We start from the raw sequence: 25477 nt of genomic DNA on the forward strand, positions 1-25477 counted from the left end.
CATCATAATAAGGATAGTATTAAGCTTTGTCTTTTTACTGCTATATTATTCCCAAAGTCTTCAATAAATCCTGTTTATATTTCTTTAAGTTGAAGTGTACAGTTGATCAGAGAGTTAAAGGTAGGTACATGGGTCAGGCAGTGACAAATTCAGATCTAGTGTGTGGACACCGTGTTTACACATACATACACAAGAGTCAAGGTGGGGTTCATTCTCCATAAAAAACTGTCAATCATGGATATGGTGCCAGTCAGGATGATGTATATGAACATTCTCTAATATTTGTGAATCTTCTTACAGTTATCAAATGACATGGTAAAAATACTTAATAATAATAATTGCCATTAAATAAATAAAAGTCTTCGAGAATAATTTCTGCTTGCAGGTATTTTGTCCACCATCTTCATGATGATAATTGAATTATAAAGTTCACATGTTCTCCTGCGAAGACCAGATAATACCTGCATTGTCTGTAACAGCCCTCTATAGACTGAAGTTGGCCTCCACACCAACAAAATGCTGTATAATAACAGTAACATATAACACAAAAGGAAATTAACAAAGACACATCAATTACACTTAATGTAACCAAAATTTACAGTAACATATAATCTGTGTAGCACACAATCTCTCAGGAATAGAAAGCACTCTCTCCCTCCTCACTCCATACACATGGTGAAGAGTTATATACAGTCATTGCACAGTATAAGTAATGTACAGTAACATCCTCATCAGTTACAGTATGGTCCCTACCCATCAGGCATTCCTCTCATTTAAATATGGACTCTCCCTTTTTCTTTTGTTTTTAATTCCCAGAAATTACTTTTGGCTTAGATAGTTGTGTTTTATAAACTTTCTTGTTTCTCTCTCTCAGATTTGATTTTTACCATCAAATGCAATCTAATTATAATTCTACCCAATTTATTTTTCAAACCTTATAGGAATGAATCAGTGGAATGAATAGAAATCTTAGTCAAAAGCAGCTTTTAAAACGTTGGGATAAAAATAAAAAATATTTCAATTAAGAAATCTTATCAGAGATCTTTTAAGATAAATTCTTCATTTAAACAGTTACTAATGATTATGACAAAAAAAAAACCTTCAATTTTTGCAGTAGACGTTGAACAATTTGGGGAGATGGTAGCCCATATGCATTGTTAAGATTTATATACAATGGCAGGCTGTCACTAGTAGAAAGTTGAAGTCAGGAATAAAATCTGGTCCATCAATTTCTGCAGGAAAGGCCCAAATAAACTAGATCAGGACTGTTACAGCACAATTATCACAAAACGAAGTATCCACATCCTCCTCTCAGGCAACCAATCACATTTCAGCTGTAGTCGTCGTGGATACTTAAAAACACACCTAGAACACTTGTTACTATAAATAATGTGGCGTTTCCTGGCCAGTTAATAGTCTGAATATGGAGGTGGGCATCGTTCTCATGTGGATCTGAAACATCAAAACACATGTCATCTAGCATAACATCATGTGGATCTGAAACATCAAAACACATGTCATCTAGCATAACATCATGTGGATCTGAAACATCAAAACACATGTCATCTAGCATAACATCATGTGGATCTGAAACATCAAAACACATGTCATCTAGCATAACATCATGTGGATCTGAAACATCAAAAAACACATGTCATCTAGCATAACATCATGTGGATCTGAAACATCAAAACACATGTCATCTAGCATAACATCATGTGGATCTGAAACATCAAAACACATGTCATCTAGCATAACATCATGTGGATCTGAAACATCAAAACACATGTCATCTAGCATAACATCTTGTGGATCTGAAACATCAAAACACATGTCATCTAGCATAACATCATGTGGATCTGAAACATCAAAACACATGTCATCTAGCATAACATCATGTGGATCTGAAACATCAAAACACATGTCATCTAGCATAACATCATGTGGATCTGAAACATCAAAACACATGTCATCTAGCATAACATATCATGTGGATCTGAAACATCAAAACACATGTCATCTAGCATAACATCATGTGGATCTGAAACATCAAAACACATGTCATCTAGCATAACATCATGTGGATCTGAAACATCAAAACACATGTCATCTAGCATAACATCATGTGGATCTGAAACATCAAAACACATGTCATCTAGCATAACATCTTGTGGATCTGAAACATCAAAACACATGTCATCTAGCATAACATCATATGGATCTGAAACAGCAAAACACATGTCATCTAGCATAACAAACAAATTATGTGATAAATCAAACATTTTGTACAAATTAAAACTGAGTGAAGCTTTACTGAGGATACAGTAATCAAACACATTTTTGTATTGCTGGTAAATACAGATTCAGAAATATTTTTTTAAACATAAATGTAAAGCATTCAGATTCTGAGAATATAAGGTCATAACTTTTTATTGATACTTGAACAAAAGTTAGAAAATTTCTATACATTTTCTTCTTCAGACAAAATTTACCCAAAGAAAGATAATTTTTTCGTGTTGAACAGCAGGAAAACTTACCTCTCCAACAGAGTTAGCCAAAAGGGAGACAATTTTTTCGTGTGGTACAGCTACAACACTTTGATTGTTGATTTCTATGATTCGGTGGCCTACCCTCACGCCGCCCCGTTCAGCGATCCCACCTCGCAGTAAACTACAAATCTTCAAATAAAGGCACACATTGACTTAATTACAAATCTTCAAATAAAGGCACACAATGACTTAATCAACCACATGTATATAAATGTACAAAATCAATTGTATATGTAGGGGGGATGGGAGTTGGGTCGAAGGGTTCATCCTTCATCTTTCAAATCAGGAAAGTTGCCTAGTGCTTTAAAATATATTTTTAGTGCTTTTCCTTCAGTTTTGATTTTAAGTGTCCCATGGACTCCAATGTCTGAAAATTTGGAGTCTGATGTGAACTTTCATATGCCAAACATAGACTAGAAGTTAAGTCAAACTTCCAAAGGTCAAATATAGACTATGAGTTAAGTCAAACTTCCAAAGGTCAAATATAGGCTTAAAGTTAAGTCAAACTTCCACTGGCCAAACATAGGTTTAAAGTTAAAGTTAAGTCAAACTTCCACTGGCCAAACATAGGTTTAAAGTTAAGTCAAGTTAAGTCAAACTTCCACTGGCCAAACATAAGCTTAAAGTTAAGTCAAACTTCCAAAGGTCAAATATAGGCTTAAAGTTAAGTCAAACTTCCACTGGCCAAACATAGGTTTAAAGTTAAGTCAAGTTAAGTCAAACTTCCACTGGCCAAACATAAGCTTAAAGTTAAGTCAAACTTCCACTGGCCAAACATAGGCTTAAAGTTAAGTCAAACTTCCACTGGCCAAACATAGACTTAAAGTTAAGTCAAACTTCCAAAGGCCAAATTAACTCTTACAGGCAGACTAAACTTGAGGTAATGCAAAAATAGGTAGGAGGAAGTAACGTGTTTACACAGAAGAAAAAAATCACAATCCAAAATTCAGTCAGAAACCTTAAACGATTATTCAACTGAGACCCTAGAAAGTTTTCTATGTATTACCTGCTTTTGGAAAGGGTGCAATTTAATTAGAGGTAGAAGTTACGACAAAACAATTGAGCACAGTCCTGGTATACAACAGCAGCCAGACAGCTGACAATCCCAGTACAAGGCCGATACATTCTCTGGCCAAATCATCCTTGTATGGCTGCCTCAAGCCATATAGGTAGAATATTGACGTGTCAGTCACGTCTAGGTAATGTAACACCATTGTCGTGTACAAGATGACATTTGGTATTCACACATTAATACAAAAATATACTTTACTATACTTTATAAAATTACTCTTAGGAAAAACCGTATAATATCACAAATTGTCAGTTTTACATGAAGCTTGCTTTCAACAGCCATATAATAAATAGATGTCTGGTTTTAGTCTATAAGAATATTGTGTGATCTGTTTTAAAATTTTTCTACTTCAAATCTATGTAATATTCTATGTAATATGGTAGCTGGCACGTTTAGATAATTTAATATCATAAAAAAGGATTTATCATTGACTTACTGATTATAGGATGAATGTAATGAATTACATAATGGGGATTAGCAGGAACCTTAATTAAATCGAGACATTTTTCTCCCTGACTTCCATATTTTATTTCCAAGAGAAGAGAGAATTGGTATCCCACACTATTATTTAAGAGGAGGAGACTCTGTCTATAGAGTTTCCAATAACAAATAATTTCTGAAACATTTAATTAAGGGTGATTTAAATTCCCTTTTTGAAAATTATATTTCTAATTCAGTGCCATTGAGGACAGACCCCTTTAACTTGAGTAGAAGGTGAAGGCTAGGTCTGACTAATATACAATTATCTGTTGGGTATCACAACACAGCTAATCATTGTCCTGTCCTTGAGAAATAAATCATTTTCTTTGTCAGAGTGATTGGCAGAAAAAACCAAGGCCACTGAACAATTACAGGAGAACACAATGGGTAACTACACTTCAGATAGAACCAGAAATTACATTAGAGGAAAATGGGTGGTCATCAAAATTTAAAAAGTCCAGAAATTGAGCATTAAAAGAAGAGATAAATGGATTAGGTATTGATAGGAGCATCATGTAGGTAGATATGGTAGATGGTAATATCTGCTGGTAACACCTGGTGTGATATCAAGTCCAACCAAGTTAATCTATATGACCTCAGTCACCATGGACTGTGGTGTCCTAAACAATGATGTCAGGATTTGAAGATGAAGGGAAGAAAAGTCTGCTTCTCAGAATCTCACCACTCCATTCTGGACACTGTCGAGCAGTGATATTACGGAACCTACCACTCCATTCTGGACACTGCCAAGCAGTGATAATACTGAACCTGCCACTCCATTCTGGACACTGTCAAGCAGTGATAGTACTGAACCTGCCACTCCATTCTGGACACTGCCAAGCAGTGATATTATGGGACCTATCATTCCATTCTGGACACTGTCGAGCAGTGATACTACTGAACCTGCCACTCCATTCTGGACACTGCTGAGCAATAATACTACAGAACCTACCACTCCATTCTAGACACTGTCGAGCAGTGATACTTCAGAATCTACCACTCAAGTAGGGATACTGCCCAGCAGTGATATTATGGAACTTCCATTCCATTCTGGACGATACTACAAAACCTACCACTCCATTCTGGACACTGTTGAACAGTGATACTACTGAACCTGTCACTCCATTTTGGACACTGCCAAGTAGTGATACTACTGAACCTGTCACTCCATTTTGGACACTGCCAAGTAGTGATAATACTGAACCTGCCACTCCATTCTGGACACTGCTGAGCAATGATACTACGGAACCTGCCACTCCATTCTTGACACTGTTGAACAGTGATACTACAGAACCTGCCACTCCATTATGGACACTGTCGAGCAGTGATACTACAGAACCTACCACTCCATTCTGGTCACTGTTGAACAGTGATACTACAGAACCTGCCACTCCATTATGGACACTGTCGAGCAGTGATACTACAGAACCTACCACTCCATTCTGGTCACTGTTGAACAGTGATACTACAGAACCTGCCACTCCATTATGGACACTGTCGAGCAGTGATACTACAGAACCTGCCACTCCATTCTGGACACTGCTGAGCAATGATACTACGGAACCTGCCACTCCATTCTAGACACTGTTGAACAGTGATACTATGGAACCTACCACTCCATTCTGGACACTGAATCCCAGTTGATATTTAACGTCTGGTCTCTTTATTAACACCTCCACTACTGGTGGACATGGTACGACGGTCAGTTTGACCACTGTCTGGTTTTTGGCACTCTGCAATTAACAAACAAAGTCATTATCTTTACGTGTCTAATAGAATATTTTTCTACCAGATTTTTTTTATTTGTACATACCAAAGATTGCACATCTTACACGAAAAAATTCAGCATACTTGAAGACAGAATTCTATGGCTGGATAAACCTTTTCAATACATTGTGTGTCATTTTATGAAAGCTAACATTTATGTATCAGACAGACGTATAGTTACCTTGATGTAGTTCTGACAAGCAGAGAGGGGCAGTCCTACCAGACTGATACCGTTGATAGATATAATCTGGTCCCCAATGTTCAGCTGTCCACAGCGGGCTGCAGGCCCCGTGGGGGCCATGTTGGCTAGCACCACCGTGGGTACCATCGAGCCCCAGCCTGACTCCACAATCACAATACCTAATACTTCACTCTTCAGCTTTGGCACGATCACCTGTAAACACAAAGTGTACTCATATCTTAAATATTTATCATAGAAAGGTGTACACATCACTGGTTACCATGGGTAGAGTCATAAGTATCATTGGTTACCATGGATACATTCATGATTATCACTGGTTACCATGGATACAGTCATAAGAATAACTGGTCACCATGGATACATTCCTTATTATCATATATGATATACATCATATATGATTACTAAGGTACAGTCATTATTATCACTGGTTACCATAGATATATTCATTATTATCACTGGTTACCATGGGTAAAGTCATTATTATTACTAGTTACCATGGATACATTCATTATTATCCCTGGTTACCATGGGTTAAGTCATTATTATTACTAGTTACTATGGATACATTCATTATTATCACTGGTTACCATGGGTAAAGTCATTATTATCACTGGTTACCATGGGTACAGTCATTATTATCACTGGTTACCATGGATACATTCCTCATTATCACAAGTTACCGTGGTTACATTCATGATTATCACTATTACTATGGATTATATAATCGTTATAATCGCTAGTTACCATGGATACTCGTTATAATCACTAGTTACCATGGATACAGCCATAATTATCATGATAATAATCATTGTTATTATATCTGGGATAGTTGAATACAAAATCATACTATATTTAATTTGTGGTTCTTGTAATTTAGGTGAATAATAGAATAATAAGAATAATGTTTCTGTATGGAAGTTTGTTATTTGATATAAATTCTACACAAACCAGACCTGGCAGTTTGTTTGACGTACAGTCTGAGAGTACATGGCCTGGTAATGTTGATAAATCAGAAGCATTATAGGAGGAGACAGGACAACACCTCGGCTGTGTGACGCCAGGACAATACAGACACTCGGTCAATCCTGTCCTATACACTGACCAATATCTCATACAAAGCTTACAACATATATCTCTAATTCTTATCAAATATATCTATCTTATATGTAGCAAATGCTGTTTTCTAAGTAACCAACATTAGGAAAATGAGTATAACCAAATGTCACAATAACTACATGTGCTTCAATAAGAACTTAAAAGTTTAGACTGGACATGATTTTAGGGTCTAAAGCTAACAGAGCAATAAGGAGAATCCCAAACATCAGTTTACATCAACAAGTAACTTTGTCTAAACTAAAATCTGAGCAGTACTATTGAGACTGGCACTCCCAAAATGTCTTATGCTGTGTAAGGAATGACACGCCCCAGAGATAGATGATGCCATTCCTGATGTAACAACACAAGACCTCTCCAATCTGTCTACATCATTTTAATGGAACATGTACGGAATAGCCAGCAATTACTATCCCCATTATCATCATTCTATTTATAGCTCTACACTTTAGAGACATATAGAGGATACAAAAGCTTGTGTGTTTGACTATATACATAGTTAAGAAAATATACCCATTTTTTGTTTTATTCTTTATGAACATACATGACATTTTCCCTACAAACAAAGCTAAGACTGGTAACATTCAATTGAGGATATTAAGGACTGTTTTCAACGTGTTCTTGGACTGAAGAAGGCCCTATAGTGGCTGAATATATATTCCATAAAAATGATTTTGATTTAACTTTGAATTTATTTTGGCTTTTTATTTCGGATTATTTATATACTAGCTTTACATCGTTTTTACCTCATTATAACACAATTCCTTGCATAAGAATTGTGCAAGTGTAGAACAAAAGTCCCTAAGACAAAAGCCTCAAGGACAAGGTTGCTGGAGAGGCTTTTGTCCAAAGGGGAGGACTTTTATCTGGAGGGTCTTTTGTCCTTCCCCCAAATTATGCATAATACATTGAAACACCAGTAATGTCACCTGTCAAACAGCTGGCTGGGAAGTTATGACACCTATGTGACTCTATCATAACTATAGAGAATCTTGTAAAGTTTCCTGTCTATAAAGTGTGCTTCCTGTTTGCTGTGAACCCCGTCTATCATCCAATTTATAGTTATTATCTTTACAAGGAAACTGAGATTGAAAAACTGTCTCCCTAGCCAAATCTCTGTCAAACAAGCCATTCATTCTCAACAAATGGAAATATTAAAACTAATGTTCTTAAGTACAAGTTATAGTCTTTGATTGGGTAGTGTATTACTTTCTTTTCCTGTTACCCTGATATATTTATATACCACACTGTCAATGGCTTCTGTTAAAGCAATCATGTTTACATGCCAAATATCTCCATCTGCTTTTTGAAAAGAGTGAAATCAAATCCATCAAGCTCACCTTAGCTTGTAGCGTAACCGATTTCCCTAACACGACGAGTCAGATACAACAACGACTCTATCAATTTACTGACGAGGCTTGGCAAGGCGCTCGGGGAACAGTGCCGATTTGCCAAAATGAAATTGAAATTGTGTAATTTGATAAGGTTGTGTGGAGAAGTGAACATTGTCACACAGTGGAAGGAAATGTCAGCCATATATGAATCTAATTTATCACAGATGCTTTTCTCTCAGACATGAATTCAGTGTCAGATACAAAACTAGGAGGGTGGACTGAATCTCTTCAGGAACAGATTTGCACAGCACTGTAATGGCACATGGGAAAAAAACGTCAGAAATAGAGAATAAAAATTGAAAATACAGTATATATGTGGGACATAACTTATTGTCATAGTGAATAATGAAACTGCCAAATATTTGGAAAAATATTGGACTCCTTAGAAAATCTCGGACAAAAATTCATTCATAGAGCTCTTCAATGAAAAACACTAGAGTCTGAAAGCTCAGTAAAGTAATATCTTGGCATAAAATCAAAACAAAAAATATCAGGCTGTACAAAATATTGTATAGTTGATTTTCTTGGAACACAATGAATATAAAGCTATATTGAAAGGAACCTGTGAAAGATTCTCTAGTGCTCATCACTCAGAGAATAACGCTGGGACTACATTCATCGTGTCAAGTGTTATAGTATCATGAGGAAAAACATTATCAAAGAAAACAATAAAAGATTCGATTGGAGTATAAAACAGACTGATGCCTTCTGGGATTGATTACGACTAGCCAACAAAAATCACTTCGGATTATGCAGACAGCGATTTTGAACGTATCTGTATTATGGTAATACTTTTTGTTATTGAATGAGACATAAAATTTTAGTGCCTTGTTATTCACTGTTTTACCAATACTTCTGGAAGAGTTGGTCTATTTTATCAAATAATTGTCTTCAAATTATTATCTTTGGCAAGAATTTCACATAATCTTCTATCCAACAGAAGTTCATTACAGAGATAGCTTCAGAATTTCATCCGACTGAATGGCATAAAAATAATATGGGAAAAGTTTCTCAAGCAAAATTCAATTTTAATGAGACATATTCCAGAGATTTAAAGATTTCACAGAAAAGCATTACTAAATTGAGGGAAAGCTTAATAACTGAAATTTGTTTCTTTATTATGTGTTATTATGAGTGGTTTAAATTCGTTTGTGTCTAACATCTCTAACACAGATAGAGTTGCTTGAGGACATGCTAGGTTTCAGTAGAGGAAGGCCAGATTTCCAGGAAAACCATGGCTACTACCTGACATCTATATATCCTAATGGGCCTAAAATAGCATTCCTAACGTCAGCTAGTAGTAGAATATCAGAAGCAACAGAAAGACCACTACCAAGATTTTGGTGGGTAGTGGTATAAAATTATATACTACTTGGCTATAGAGGCTGGATCAAGCTAGTAACTTCTACAAAGATTTATTTACCAACCTCTTTATGTTTTTCTTTGTTTGAGAACAGGTTGAGTTCCTCCCCGTAGATTTCCTGTTGGTTGAGGACGTCCTGGTAGTCAATCTCCTTCATAAGTCCTGTGTCTTCGATGCCATTGGCCTTCAGGAATTCCATGTAGGCCACCTGGAAGGCCTGGCCTATGGACTGGGCTATCAGCTGGGCCTGGAATGTACAAATGGACAGTGGTCAGTTACTCAACAAAAACACAGCCCACTCATACTCCATACAGACAAATATGAAACAATACTGCACAAGTATTCATTAACCAAGGTTACAACAAGATCAGCATTTCATAAGATAAGGTTACCACAAGGTCAAAAACTCATCCTTCAAGGTTACCACAAGGTCAACAATTCATCGATCAAAATTACTACAAGCTCAACAACTCCTCATTCAAGGTTACCACAAGTTCAACAAATTAAGTCATGATTAAAATAAGGTCACTAGCTTATCTGTCAAGGTCATAAGGTCATGGTTTAGTGTAAATGTTAAGTTAAGTTCATGTTTATGTTTATGTTATGTGATCAACAAAAATAAATAAATGTATAACAGTAGTGAATAGAAGGTAGCTAAAGAAATACAATGACTTCTCATTGCCTTCCAGATACAAATTCTATTTAAAGAAATACAAGACATTAACTATCACCTAATGTCTAAAGGTAACAAATGTATACCGAATGTATGGATGCTTAATTAAATTTGGAGAAGCCATTGAATATTAGACAGAGCAGAGCAACTGTGGACAAACAATAACTTAAAGGTGTAATAATATATAACTTTTTGTTTGTGACCATATAATATGGAAAACCCAGAACCAAAATACACTTGGTGAAAACTTGCATCACGTAAATCAGTCATATACACACTCAGATTTGTTAATATTGTATCATTGGTTACTTCAGATGGAAGATTGATTTTGAAATATCCTGAGGGATTCATCATCACTTTTAAGCTGTGTTATGTCATCAGGAAGAAATCCCAGTTAATTTTTATCCTAATTTATTTCGACATTCAGAGATTTTCAGCCAAGGAAAATTAACAATCAATGGCATACACACTGGAAAATATAGATCATGTTTCAAAATATTCCATTATCTTTCTTGCAAGCAAACATTGAACATATACCAGTCATGCTAGACATTCAATGTTAACAATATGATTTTGTTTTATCTAATAATCAACATTACATAGTGACCTTGACCCAGAGTCATGTTAACTAGTAAAAGTGATATTTTTGTCTATTGTATAATACAGAGTTATCTGCCCTTGAGAGCCAGTAATGATTATAGCGCCACTGGTTGTCAGAATTACATCATCAATTAGGGAGATAATTATGACATTTTCTCATGCTAATTAACAATATGTCACAATCAATTATTTCCTCCAGAGCAAACAGTTGACGTAATGAACTATGAAGTCAAGGGAATTAAGTCACTACAACCGATGCCTATGAATTTCATGGTATAACTCACAAGCTTGAAACAACATGTTTAAACATTGAGATTGATATTAGTCACCTTGTACTTAACAGATTTAAATCACCATGAGTACTATAACATGTATACATTTTTAGCTGGACTTTACGGTACAGATTTACTTGGCTATGAGAACTCGACCAAATTAATACTGACACTGTCCCTGATGAATTGTGTTGCAGTCTGTAGTTATTGAATCTGTGGACAAATGGAAGTCCCAGTGAGACTGCCTTGTGGCTAGTCCTTTTTTTAATCCCTACATAGCGAGACTGCCTGGTGTTGAGTCCTTTATTCCAGCCTGTTTTGTAGTGGCTAGGACATTGATACGGTGTATACCTTCCCAGTGTTTACAGGTACGGAGTCTGGTGTTAATGAATAGCTATAGAAAGTTCTATATCAGGGCCTTCAGGGATTCTCCGATAGAAATCAATCCTCATATCAATTTCTAGCTGTTACAAAACTTATTTTCCTGTTGCCATGGTTCACAAATAAAATTTCTTGAAAGAATCAAATATGAATAAGACAATTGAGAAACTGTTTTGATTTCTGTGTCTAAACATATTGTTTGATGTTTCTGATGAATATTGGAGAGAAAAGCTTGAATCATAGCCTAAATTTTTGAGGTAAGATATCCCAATACAAATCCTGCAGAGTTCCACGAAATGCTGTTTAGCCTAAAATATGTTATTTTTTATAATTTGGAGCTTTGGTATCATTTTGTAAATAAAAACTTCAGTCCATGGCAATTACTCTTCAACAGGATCGTTGTAATTGCACTTTTGTACATCACTTAATATAATCATAGTTGCACTAACTTGTTCAAAATCAATTTTGAACAATGAACAACATTTTGAAATAGTGTGTGAAATTCTGTAGACTTGTGTTTTTTTATACTTTTATTAACATATTTGTCTCATTTTAAAGACATATTTATCCATAAGATAATACGTCTGTTTTAGTTTGACTTTAAAATTTCACCATGTTTGAAGTGTTGCAGTTTTCATCATGTTTGAAGTGTTGCAGTTTTCACCATGTTTAATGCATTTGAAGTTCTGTAACAGATTCATCAGAGTGAACTAATCCATAATCCTAGCTATGTTTGAAGTAACTCAGATTTTCCCCTGTCGGTGGTATTTGGAGTGTACAACTGACTACACCCACCAATACAGGTTCCTGTGGAGGTAAACAGCTTAAAGCTGTAGGCAAAAGCTGAGAGTTTCACAGTAAAATTTCAATAACAAGATTAGCCTTTATAATTAACAAGATTATTTCCTCATTAGGATCAATATCAACAGGATATTGTCACAGTGGAAGGTTCGACAATTTTATCACTCAATGATTTACACAAACTTTTCACAATAATACTATCGATTTTCCTATCATCAAAAGCAACGGAATACTTCTGGTTTTGAAATGCCATTTCCTGTTGGCAGGCTGATGAAGAAGAGTACAGGTCTGTAGGCTTTGTATAGGCTGACACACATAGCTAGTGTATCTCATTTACATAAAGCATTCAATGTTTGGTAACATGCAGTAAATAAGTGTGTCTCTGGGATATTAAACAACTAGAATGTCTGCAAGAAGCAGCAATACAAAGTTTGATTAAAATCAAAATAATGATTGCATTTACAGATTGGCAGAACATCAATTTGATTTATTTTTTAATTGTAAGCATTTTTCCCAATTTTGTTGATTAATGAATCTGATTAAATCTGATTTAAAAAAAAAAAAATTTTTGTTTCAATAATTGAAAGTGATTTATATTAATAAATCTAACACTTTGAAATATAAAACTAGAAAACTGACATCTGTAAGAAACTGCCCCGATCTCTGCTCGGGTGTTGACCCTGCAGTGGTATACTAGCTCAAGCAGCCAATTTTGGTTTTCTGAACCATTTCTATCAGTGACCCCTAATACCTGTATATACTAATTTTAATTGAAATCAACAATTTCATTGGATAATTATAACTGTTCTCTTCATAATGTGTCAATCTTTGATTAAGTGAATATCTGGATTAAATTGAATTGATTTGAAGAGCAACATGTGTTGCGTCTGATGGAAATCAAGATTCATGACAAGGAAGGATAGCTGAAACTTGGGAACACAGATTTACAAGAAATATCTCCCAAGCAGAATTTAAATCTTCTTATTTTCAAAGCAAATATGATTTGAAGCTTTGTTCTAATGTGATCGATAGAAAATGCTTAAATAAGGGGATATTTGGTATCTAAAACATGCGTCTTCTGATTCATTGGAAGTTGATGTGGAGATTTAATCAGTACAAAGATTTTGTTGGAAGGAAAATGTTGTGAATTTGTATAGAAATTAAATACTGTGTGCTTGTATAGAAATTATATCTGCAATATAAAACAGGGGCAGGCTGCCTTAATGGTGCTACCACTATCTAACCAGGCAGAAGGAAATGTTGATTTAGTATCAGGCTCAATTGAAACATTTCAATTTGATAAATAGAAAAAGATTCCACGCAGAATAACTTTAGATAAAATTTGCTTTGATTTAACAAATGTTACTGCATGGTAGAATATTTTCTGTGTGGAAATGATATTATCAATCATTTAATTACAGATTAAGATATAAGTTACATACAACGCTGATTTCTCCTACGTTTAATCAAAGTTGAGGATAGTAATTGTATATGTGTTGTAGAATCCTCAAATCTAAACACAGTGCAGAATATTGGTACTCTCTCTTGAGTCGCATGCATCATTAAATTACATTTGTACAAGTACCATTTAAAGAACTGCCTGTAGCAGTAAACCATACATCAGCTGTGTAGAGTTCTACATTACATACAGTAATCATTTATAACCAAGTCTACAGGAAACTAGTTTGAAAATAAGGCAAGGAAGTAAATTTATCATACCTAGAAGCCTAAATAAAACCAGAAGTGTCTGTGAAACAAGAATGCCAGTCACTAGAACTAGGGAAGGACAGAACACACAAAGGGCAACATGACAATCAAGGAGCGTAGAAATCACAAGGGATTAGATCAGAAACTTAAAGGAGCAGAGAAATCACTAGGGATTAGATCAGAAACTTACAAGGATCAGAAACTTCACATTAGATAATTTTGATACATTTTAATGTTAAAGACGTACAGTGATCTAATAAAACCATTCAGACTGGCAATAAAATATCCTTTTATCTCCTTCACTTGTTACCAAGGACAACGTTGGATGAAGCAAATGTCTTTATAACTTTTTATTAATGTCTTTTTTTAGTCCAGAAAATAAGATTTGTACATTTACATGACAACATATGAAATTTCGCTATGAGCTACAGACATTGCCATCAATATCACTTTCCCCAGCATCAAAATCATCCCTAGCTTCCAATTATCATGATCAGCAGTGTTAAGGTCTTCCAGCACATTACCTCTAGCCCTCCACATCTGGGGTCTGGGTTTGAATCCCACATGGAGCCGAGTTCTAAGGTACTGACCACTGGTCAATGGAGGTTCTCTGGGTACTCTGACTTTTTTTTTTAATAGGATGTAAAACAAAAAATTGTCCAATTAACCCATACCACATTTAATAAACCATCAGAGAAACTTCAGGTCGCTTCCCCTGACGATTTCTGGTAGTAACCCTAGGTCAAAGAAACATGCCAAAGTCAAAATTATGTTACATCTATTTTCAGTGGACCCTGGATAATCCAAACACAAGCCCAAACTGTGAGGATAACTAAGTGTCCGAACTATCGGCATCCGGATTATCACTGGTTCACAGTAATACAACCTGTCACTGTGTTACATCTGTCACTGTTCAGTCAAAGCCTACCAGTAAATATAACACAACAGAACTAATCCAGAAATAAGGATTTAGCAGGAATGTTTTTGTACAAACTATTAATAAAGTTAAATATGGAAACTTAACAATTAAGGCAGAGTCTCTCAATCAATATTGCTAATGTGATTAAAGCATCCAATGTAATATTCCTCATCACTACTGTACTGCGTGCTGAAGATTACAAATACCATATATGGTCATATATAATCAAGGCCACTCATAGATTCAAAAATGGCCAGTTGGACAAACACTTTGTAACACTATGGACATTTAGAACTGGACTTCAGGTGTTAAGGATGTCTTAAATACGGTCTGAACTCACAAGTTTTAATGATATAACCTTGATGATATACTCAAGGTGACATTTTAAGAGCAGAATAGAAGAAATCAAACGATTTCAATCATTCTTAAATAACCCATTGACCACAGTAAAGAATAATGCCAACACTGACTTTTCCTGCTATATATTTTATTTCCGAGTCTGTCTGCGTACAGAGAGAATAACCCGACATATTTAAGCATGCTAATGGCATCGTACCAATGGTAAGGTGAAAAACACAAAAGATTTATGATGTTGTAGCAGTGTAAGGAGTACAGATGTAACACCTAGGAATACTTCCAATCCAAACATTGGCTTTTCTTTAAGCAACGTTTCAGTGTGAATCAAGCTTCAATCTTCAATTTTTTTCATTACAAGGATACTTCTCTTGTTCCATTTAAGGGCACCAGCAGACTAGGAAGATAATGTCCCTTAGATCAGAAACATAGCCAACACTTGACTTCACCTATAACAATGTATCAAGTGATAGTTTGAGCTGTATTTATTTGTTGTTATTTTTTCTAAATTTTTATCTCCCCTTTCTGAAAATGTAGCATAGTACCGTCTTTTAAATGAATTTTCCCTTTATTTTAAAATTTCCCTTAACACTAACATCAGCATCAGTAAAAAATGTTTTGATACCAATATCAGTTACCTTATATTTCAATAGATGCTTTATTCATTAATTTGTATTTCCCCCAGATCCTGTTTTTTTTGTCTTCAATAAAGTCATCTCTTCGGTCTCAGATTAGCTTTTATCAGAAAATTGAAAATTTTAATTATTTCCTTTCCCTTTAGCAGTTCAGAATCTGACCCTACCTTAACCAATGTCCAGGCATTATAATTATATCAGGCTATCTTAAATTTAAACTGTCTACCTCAGCAAACCATTTCTTGTGTCTCTTATTAAAAAAACATGTGACTTTAAAGATTCACCATTACATCTTTTCTGTGGGGAATGGGATGGGCTGAATCAATGACATTGTAATTCACTTTAAACGATTATTTCAGCCACCATCTTGATTCTCTGTGACATGACAGAGAGCAGATAAACAAATTTAGTTTTATAAGCCTGTAAGCCGCACAGAAGAAATTTGAAAAACAACAAGATTTGAAGCAAATTACATTAAAACTTGCAGTGAGGTTATCTAACAAACTTTCATTAGAGGTCTTTATAAAGCTCACTCCTTTTTCACCTCGGAGACATTTAGCATCTGTGTCTTGTACCATCACCATGACAACTGAATCCCTCACAGAGAAGACCTGTCTTAATTAGCCCTGGTTCAGATCACAAGCTTCCGTGTGCATGCAGGTCTTAGAACTTCAGAAAACAAAAAAATATCCCAATATTTTGTTAATATGAAACTGTGAATATGCCCGGAGTTTATTATGAGAATTTTACTGGTAAATTAAACCTGACGCGATTCTTTAAATTTTATCTGTACGGTGTATTACCCTATAATGACATGTAACACATCACCTAAACGCACAGAACATCAACATTAACTATTATCTGCCAACCTTGTCAGCCAGAAATATGCACACAGTTCCGGCCAATAAATCATAGCAGTTCCAAACGTAACAATCAATCGCGATGTAGACATTGATGATAATGGCAGCCATGTTTGGTAACAATGCCAAGCTAACGAGGCATTGATAACACACAAACTATCGCCTGATTTATAGAACATCACTTCGGCTGGTTTATTGCCAGGTTCAGTAACAAGACAAACAACAATAATATTAATCCAAAAGGTGTCTGGAAATGATTGATATTCAAGTTCACAGACTTTATGGCCAATGTCAGGACTTTTGACATTTCAGCTAATGAATAGTTAGAAATTCTTTATACTGAAAGCCTACTCTTGGAAGTTGAAATTTTATTGCTTAATTCTTTATAACAAATTCAAATGATTTTAAAAAGTTCATCCTACACAATTACAACCCACTTCAAGTATGACTAATGCCAAGTCTGTAAATTAAGTAGTGGACAAATTAGAAAATTGCTCCGATCATACAAAAAGATTTTTAATAGCTATGGAATACAGGAACAAGTCCCTTGATATTAAGCCTGGAAACCCGTCGCAGTGGCAGTACAATATAAGCATCCTTTCCCGTTGGAGTAGCAGTACAATATAAGCATCCTTTCCCTTGAATTATAGATGAGATTTCACACATCTAACAGATATAATTAAGTTTACCATAAGTTTTAATATTAAATCAGGAAGAGATTAATACCAGCATATTACAGTATGTCCCCTTAGATAGGGACAGACAGCTATAAAATGTCACACTGTCAACGCTTACCTAATGAAATTATATATTCGCTGCATCCTGCTCTGAATCTAATTCTGCGACAGTGTGATGGACACCTTTAGCGTAGTGTCCAATATACAATAAACTTATCATAGGGTCCTTTTTTTCATGACAAATATGTAATATATGCTCTCTGAAGCAAAACCTATCATAGCTACTTTGATGTTTCTTTGGTGAAAGACATAAAAAATGAAAATTGATTTCACAATTAGAATTTATAGCTTCTACCCATAATATAAAATCACTCTAACTGGATTATAGTAAAGCCCTTGCAGCCATAGTATTCCTGTTTCCTTGAGAGAGGAAAGAAGCCTCACAGAAAACAAGTGAATGAGAAGTTGAGAAAGATTCGAACACTTGTAATTAAAAATAAGATCAACCATTTGCCTGATTAAATTATTGTCAATGATTACACGGCTTCCCCACCCAGCATTGTTAGAATCAGCACACCGGTACAATGATGAACTACCTCATTCCAATTGTTAACACAACAGAATATTAAATACATTCTCAATACATCAGTACAAATGTAATCACTTCAATTTGGTTTCGGAAAATTCTATTAAAACTGAAATTTTAAAAGCTCAATGCCATTTTTTATTTCACGGACTTGATGCATTTGAGTGAGGCATTGGGAATGAAATACAAATCAGTTTTGAATAACGGCCAAAAAATAGCAAAATCCTATTTTCTTAAAGTGTTTCTGGGAGTGCATAGGATTTATAAGGAAGTTTGATCCCAGTGGTAGAAGAATTTATCTGTGCTTGTATAGACCACCTTGGCCACACATGTTTATGTAAACCTTCATACTCTCTGGATACTTAAACAAATATCAGGGAATAATAGCACCAACTCTGATCCTACTAATTAAAGAAGGAGGTTATTTTCCAGTCGAGCTGCTCCACATCCATATGAATGTTCTTCCTTTTGACTGAGGTAGCCCGTGGGGGATAGAGAAAGCAGGATATTGATTGGAGGATTTCCACTATCAATTAGCTGTTCTAATCATAGAGCACATTCATGTAGATGCGCCTCAAATCAAGGATATTACAAAACATGTTATTTACTATCAACCATCCCAGGCACACGGTAAAAGTCCTCAGTGGTTTGTGCGTAGTCTGCCACAATACAATCTTAGACAGATTTAAACTATTTTAGGGTGTCCCTGAAGTCACAAAGCATTTTCAAAGTCACCGATAAATTGTTTCATCAAGCAAAATCAAAACTTGAATTCTAATACGGTATGTTTCTTTAACGCTTTTTTCCCCCCTTTTTTCAGTTTTTTTTTACACTCAAAATTGATGGCTGTATCACTTGGAAAGTGTTTTAGAGGTACAACTTTATCAAAAAGTGTATCCATTTTGTGGGAACTTTAGATAGGTTAAGTTGGCCAGCCGATCTGAAATACCTTTAATTTCCACCTTGACCTAGACAGCCAAGAATGAATTTCTGGACAAATGTGAAAAGGCATTGATCAGCTGTGAATTGACACTCACTTTGGCCATTAACACAAATTTCAACAAATTTTCATCGTCAATGTAAAATTACGAAAAAATTAGAATTATATCATCATAATATTAAAGCTGCTGCAACATTAAATCTTAATTGGTTTATTTTAAAAGTAATGCAAGGCAGTAGAAAAACTTTGAAATATACATATACAATGAGTTAGTGCTATGTTAATTTTCTGCAATTTTGGACCAAAATTCATGATACTTTGCAATTATTCACATATTTTGCTAGAGTCTATTTACCATAGTTTTCACATGCACAGATAAACACAGAAATTGGACAAATCTTGTAGATGTAGTGCAGAGATACATATAAATATTTTTGTATCGTAAAATACAGAATTCATCTTTTGAGACACATTGAAAATCATAGGTTTAATACTTGCCAGTTTAGCTAAGTCATTTATCAAAATAAGTTCAGGAAATATATTTAAGAAATAATATAAACTAGAAATATAATACAGCATGTTCAATTGTAAAATGCTCTAATTCATGAAAAATTGGGTGACTGAACGCAATGGCTTTACTCAATTTTCTTCTGATTTTCTGCAGGATTATTGGTCAATTAATCAAACCATTAAAATGTTAGAATATCCATATAAAAGTTGTTTCTAATATTTAAATAAATTTTTATCGTGCAAGAAATGTTTACCGCCAACAATAAAATGACATTGTGAATGACTGCTAACTTGCACACGTACACATATGATGATCAGTTCACAAGTTCAACATATTTCTGCCAAGCAATGTTGCTTATGTTATGTAATTTAATGTATTCCTTACAGAAAAATACATCACAAATATCCCATTTCTATTTGAGTATTTGAGTTCAGTGAGCAAAATTTGACTGGGATCATCAAGTTTGAATTTATACAGTTCAACCCCATGCTTTCTTGGCACGTACTAGTATTAATGGTAGTAATATTTGGCAGTTTTCCTATCAGCCGACAAACCAGTTAACAGGAAATAACTTTCAGCGAAAGCATGGATTTATCAATACAGTCTATGTAAACCAATATTTACCTGGAATATTATTTTAATGTCAGCAAAATAATTTTATATTAGAAAAATTAATTAAACTCATTTTGCAATTTCACAATCACGGTTAATGACACGACAATCCAATATCACAATCACGGTTAATGACACGACAATCCAATATCACATTCATGGTTAATGACACGACAATCCAATATCACAATCACGGTTAATGACACGACAATCCAATATCACAATCACGGTTAATGACACGACAATCCAATATCACATTCATGGTTAATGACACGACAATCCAATATCACATTCATGGTTAATGACATGACAATCCAATATCACATTCATGGTTAATGACACGACAATCCAATATCACAATCACGGTTAATGACACGACAATCCAATATCACAATCACAGCTAATGACACGACAATCCAATATCACAATCACGGTTAATGACACGACAATCCAATATCACAATCACGGTTAATGACACGACAATCCAATATCACAATCACGGTTAATGACACGACAATCCAATATCACATTCATGGTTAATGACATGACAATCCAATATCACAATCATGGTTAATGACACGACAATCCAATATCACAATCATGGTTAATGACACGACAATCCAATATCACATTCATGGTTAATGACATGACAATCCAATATCACATTCATGGTTAATGACACGACAATCCAATATCACATTCATGGTTAATGACATGACAATCCAATATCACATTCATGGTTAATGACACGACAATCCAATATCACAATCATGGTTAATGACACAACAATCCAATATCACATTCATGGTTAATGACACGACAATCCAATATCACAATCACGGTTAATGACACAATAATCAAAGCTATAGAATTTTTATTCCAAACTCTTGTAACATATTTTTAGTAAAGGATATTGAAGCTAGATATCACTAATAGCTTGACAATAAGATAAAGGTATCCAAAAATTATCTCGTCGAGATAAAGGGGCTATAACTCTGTCTAAATACATCGAGATAAAGTGGCAGTGGCCCTAACTCTGTCTAATAACATTGAGGTAAAGGGGCCATAACTCTGTCTAATAACATCGAGGTAAAGGGGCCATAACTCTGTCTAAATACATCCACATAAAGGGCCATAACTCTGTCAGCATGACAGATGGACACGTACAACACGGCAAAACTACAGATGGGCAGACAAACCTAATACTACAGTGAAGTGATATTTACTGTTATTGACACGAAATATTGATCAGTCACTATCACACTTGTTTATGGGTTAAATCACAAAATAGTTAAATTCTAGATGTGTTTGATGATACAGCACCATTCGTTTTATCTGTGAGAGATGTCAGGTAGAGTGTAGATCAAGCTGTACATATATTTCTTTCATACCTACACGTGTAATACTGGCTGGTCTAGGGCAATACACTCATGTCGCCTGAGGCTGTATTGCATGGCTACCCATGCAATAAAGCCTCGTGACGTCACGGCGTCAACAAAATCTCTATTTCCTCGGTAAAATTTTAACTTTTTTTTCCACAAAATTGACTGGTTTTACTATAAAAGATGCAAGCAACGGAATTTGTGTTGAAAATATCACGTAATTTTTCATGTATGGAAATTGACTTCCAGTCGTGGATTTCTTCGAATTTATTTCAAAATGGCGGGATATTATAGTTGTAAAATTGCAGTAAAACGTCGTGGTATGAAAGAAAAATACTCTTTCATAAGTGGATATGAAGGATAGGGATATTCTACCCTCGGGATCACAAAATGTTGCAAAACCCTCGGCAAGCCTCGGGTTTTACTACATTTTGTGACCCTCGGGTAGAATATCCCTATCCTTCATATCCACATATGAAAGAGTCTTACATATATAGATTGTACATGTCTACAATACAGTCAGGCTATATGTAAAGAGGATGCAGAGATTCATGTTTCACAGTGAAATGCTTCCAAGAAAAGTTTCAAAGAACAGCAAATATCAATTAAATAAGTCTTACAGTTCTTTGGAGCCTTTAAGAAAAATATATAAGTTGCAATTCTACGAGTCTATAGGAAATAAAATTGTTTTTTTTTTTTTATTTTTTCTCTTTATTTTTTCTCTTTTGATCTTTTTTACTGGACATGACCAGTATAATTAGTTGCTCCTCCAACTAATTTCACTAAGACAGGGGGAGATCAAAGCAATTAAGCGCCCATACAAAATTCTATGAAAACATTCAAGCCAATTTTCTTTCATAACAATTTTTTCAAATAATGTTAGAAATACCTAAATAGACAATAATTCATTTACCTTTCAATAGAAATCCAATCATACTATATCTTTACTATTGTGCTTTTAATTGTAGAAATGATTTTGATGTTTATAACTTACCTCATTCTGTGTTTCACATATCACATCTAGAGGTTCATATTTAGCATTGAATTTGTAGTCTGAGATTTTAAAGTTTCCCCCGATGGCAAACATTTTGTTTGGGAATGTTGTCTCGTACATGTCTCCTAGAAGTATGGTTGAATGATATCAAGGAAACACCGTCAACTCCATATAATACAGAATGTTTCTGTCACTCGCTAGCTTCGTTCTGTTAATGCCAGAATGACACTCAGACAATTCACCTCATGGAAAATAGTAATAAACCCAAAAGTTTGGCTTCCCGATATCTATGTCGTAAAGTCGCAATATGACAAATGTTAACAACATAATTCTTTAAAGTCATTAGCAGACGTCATGATGAGAGCTCACAAAGAAGACTTCCAAAAGTGTGGTCAATACCCACGGTGAGTACAAGAGGTAAAACTCCGAACAGCACATCACTACGCCACAATAGACATAGCCACGGCGATAAATTTCTCATTTTTACTCCATATCCATGGCATGTTTATAGACAGAGCTTTAATAATTCAGCCACAGAATTCAAATATGCTAAAACATTATTTTATTTTACGACCAGTAGCAGGTGTAAACACGACTTTATTGACTTTATCGCTGTCCTAATTGGAGAGCTCCAATCGATAACTGGATGATCGAGCTGACACTAATTTAGGGTACTCTAGGAATCATTAATGTCACCAGTTATTTTGATAAAATCTAATGAATTAACACTGGCAGCTCATCAAATCATTAGAATAATGTTCAGTCAATTGGGGGAACATCATAAAATGGCTTCCAAGAGTTTTTTCTGTCAAAAGGCAAATATTGTGTCATAGCTTAAAGGTGGAATGTTTTTCCAGTTCTGCGCATCAGTGTTGGTTTGTTACCACTGCACTACAATTTTTTCATTTTCAAATCAGTGTTCTCACTTTTTTTTCCAAAACTGCCAATTTTTTAAAGATTGCTTTGTATTCCATTGTACAAAATGTGTTTTGTTTCTTAAGACACTCTCAATATCTTAAAAACTCCAAAACTTGTCTAACACAGGCCATTTTAATGTTCAATGTATCTGTTTTTCACTATCATCACCAAGTATGCTTCAAACATTTTTGGCAAAAAGTCCATAAATTGTGGTCAGCATTATATCAAAATCCAAAATGAAGAAGAAGATGAAACAATGATTCCCTACAGGTAAGATCAACAGCTGTCACAGATCACTGCTGCTCCAACACTTTGTATCATTTGTTAACTTCCACAATTAATACCGACCAACCCTGGACGCATGTCCACAAACATCCAGCACCACCAACACCTCTCAGTATAAAACCTATAGCACCACAGATTTTTTTGCAGCTCTATAACGGCTCGTACAATCAGACCTATACACTCCCCAAGTCGGAAGCATTCCAATGCAGATCAAGGCTTCAGACATGGATGCTGTTCTCTACGATCGCACGCTGTAGCTCACTGCTCTATCATTTAACAAGCTTCAATATCAATATATGCAGATATTGGAGGGCAAAAATCCTACCTGAACTAGGCAGGCATTTGAAAGCATGCTGGACGTAACACCAAGGTAAATCTATAAATGTACAGAAACTTGGGCTGACTGGGTCTGAGGCAGACAGTAGGTATTTACGTATGGAAATATGGAACACAGATTTCTGCTATGTAAGTCAATAAAGACTTCAAGACCCGATATGTGAAGGCCACCCTAAGTCAGCAATGCAATAAGTCTGGATTAGAAACACAATAAGTTTAAATTAACACCAAGATTTAATCACAGTCAGTATAAGGTTTATAGTCACAATAAGACTAACTTTGAGTGAAAAAGTCTGATTCAAAATCAAATCTGTATCAGGATAAATCTGGGTTAAAATAATGGTGAATTAATGAGATCGACATAAGTCTGAAACAGGTATTGAAAATTTCAATTTTAAGGGTTGTCATATTTTAAAATATGCTATATGATTATATAAGTATACCAGTATTATACATTTCAAATTTTAGAATTTTTCAAGCCAACTCAAGTCAACTCAACAGCAATGATCAATTTTGAACCTTAATAAATCTGAATTTGGAGATCTTTATAATTGAATTGAATATTTGAAAGGTAATTAGTGCCATTAGTCATCGAACCTTTTGTTACAGATTACTATAATCAAATCATCATAATTTTCTATAATCAAACACCACATTAGTAATGTGAAACTGCTTTCTTATGGAAGTAAATCACAGACTGACCAAACTTTTTGTTTCAGTCAAAGACAATTTGTTAATACTAGCTTTGTTTTGGGTTTTTTGGTTTAAGAGCTAGATCAGACAAGAAACAAGATAGGCATTGCATGATGTATAGAAGGTTCTCCATCAACTAGCGAACCAGTCATGAAACATAAAATGCTCTTCTCCTCGGGAAAATCCCATCAGATAGCGAATATTGCCATCGAGGCCCTGAAAACATCCTTCTGCAGTCATTGAGTTATACCCATCGGTCTTTACACCTAAATTATTAATGGACATCATTACAGTAACTAAAAGAAAGCTATGTCAGGGCCAGCAGAACTACTCTAGTGGCGTGAGCTGGAGGAATCATGGTCAGTTAATGCTGGTAGTTGGCTTATATCTAAATGTTTCCA

General features: G+C 34.9%; 1 protein-coding gene across 3 annotated transcripts in view; it reads right to left on the bottom strand.

Annotated features, from left to right (window-relative positions):
* The window catches only part of LOC138333049 (dentin sialophosphoprotein-like), an 80340-nt gene continuing 54863 nt past the window's right edge, over positions 1 to 25477 (bottom strand). For all 3 annotated transcript variants that reach the window (XM_069281157.1, XM_069281156.1, XM_069281155.1), the window contains 5 exons: positions 10005 to 10187; positions 6050 to 6262; positions 5715 to 5834; positions 2538 to 2678; positions 1 to 1452 (listed from right to left, as the gene is read on the bottom strand). In XM_069281157.1, the coding sequence (XP_069137258.1) occupies positions 1381 to 1452; positions 2538 to 2678; positions 5715 to 5834; positions 6050 to 6262; positions 10005 to 10187 (729 nt within the window). In that variant the 3' untranslated portion in view covers positions 1 to 1380. The remainder of the gene's footprint in view (positions 1453 to 2537; positions 2679 to 5714; positions 5835 to 6049; positions 6263 to 10004; positions 10188 to 25477) is intronic.

Source organism: Argopecten irradians, chromosome 10 (genome assembly GCF_041381155.1).
Source record: "Argopecten irradians isolate NY chromosome 10, Ai_NY, whole genome shotgun sequence".
In the NCBI taxonomy this organism is placed as follows: domain Eukaryota; kingdom Metazoa; phylum Mollusca; class Bivalvia; order Pectinida; family Pectinidae; genus Argopecten; species Argopecten irradians.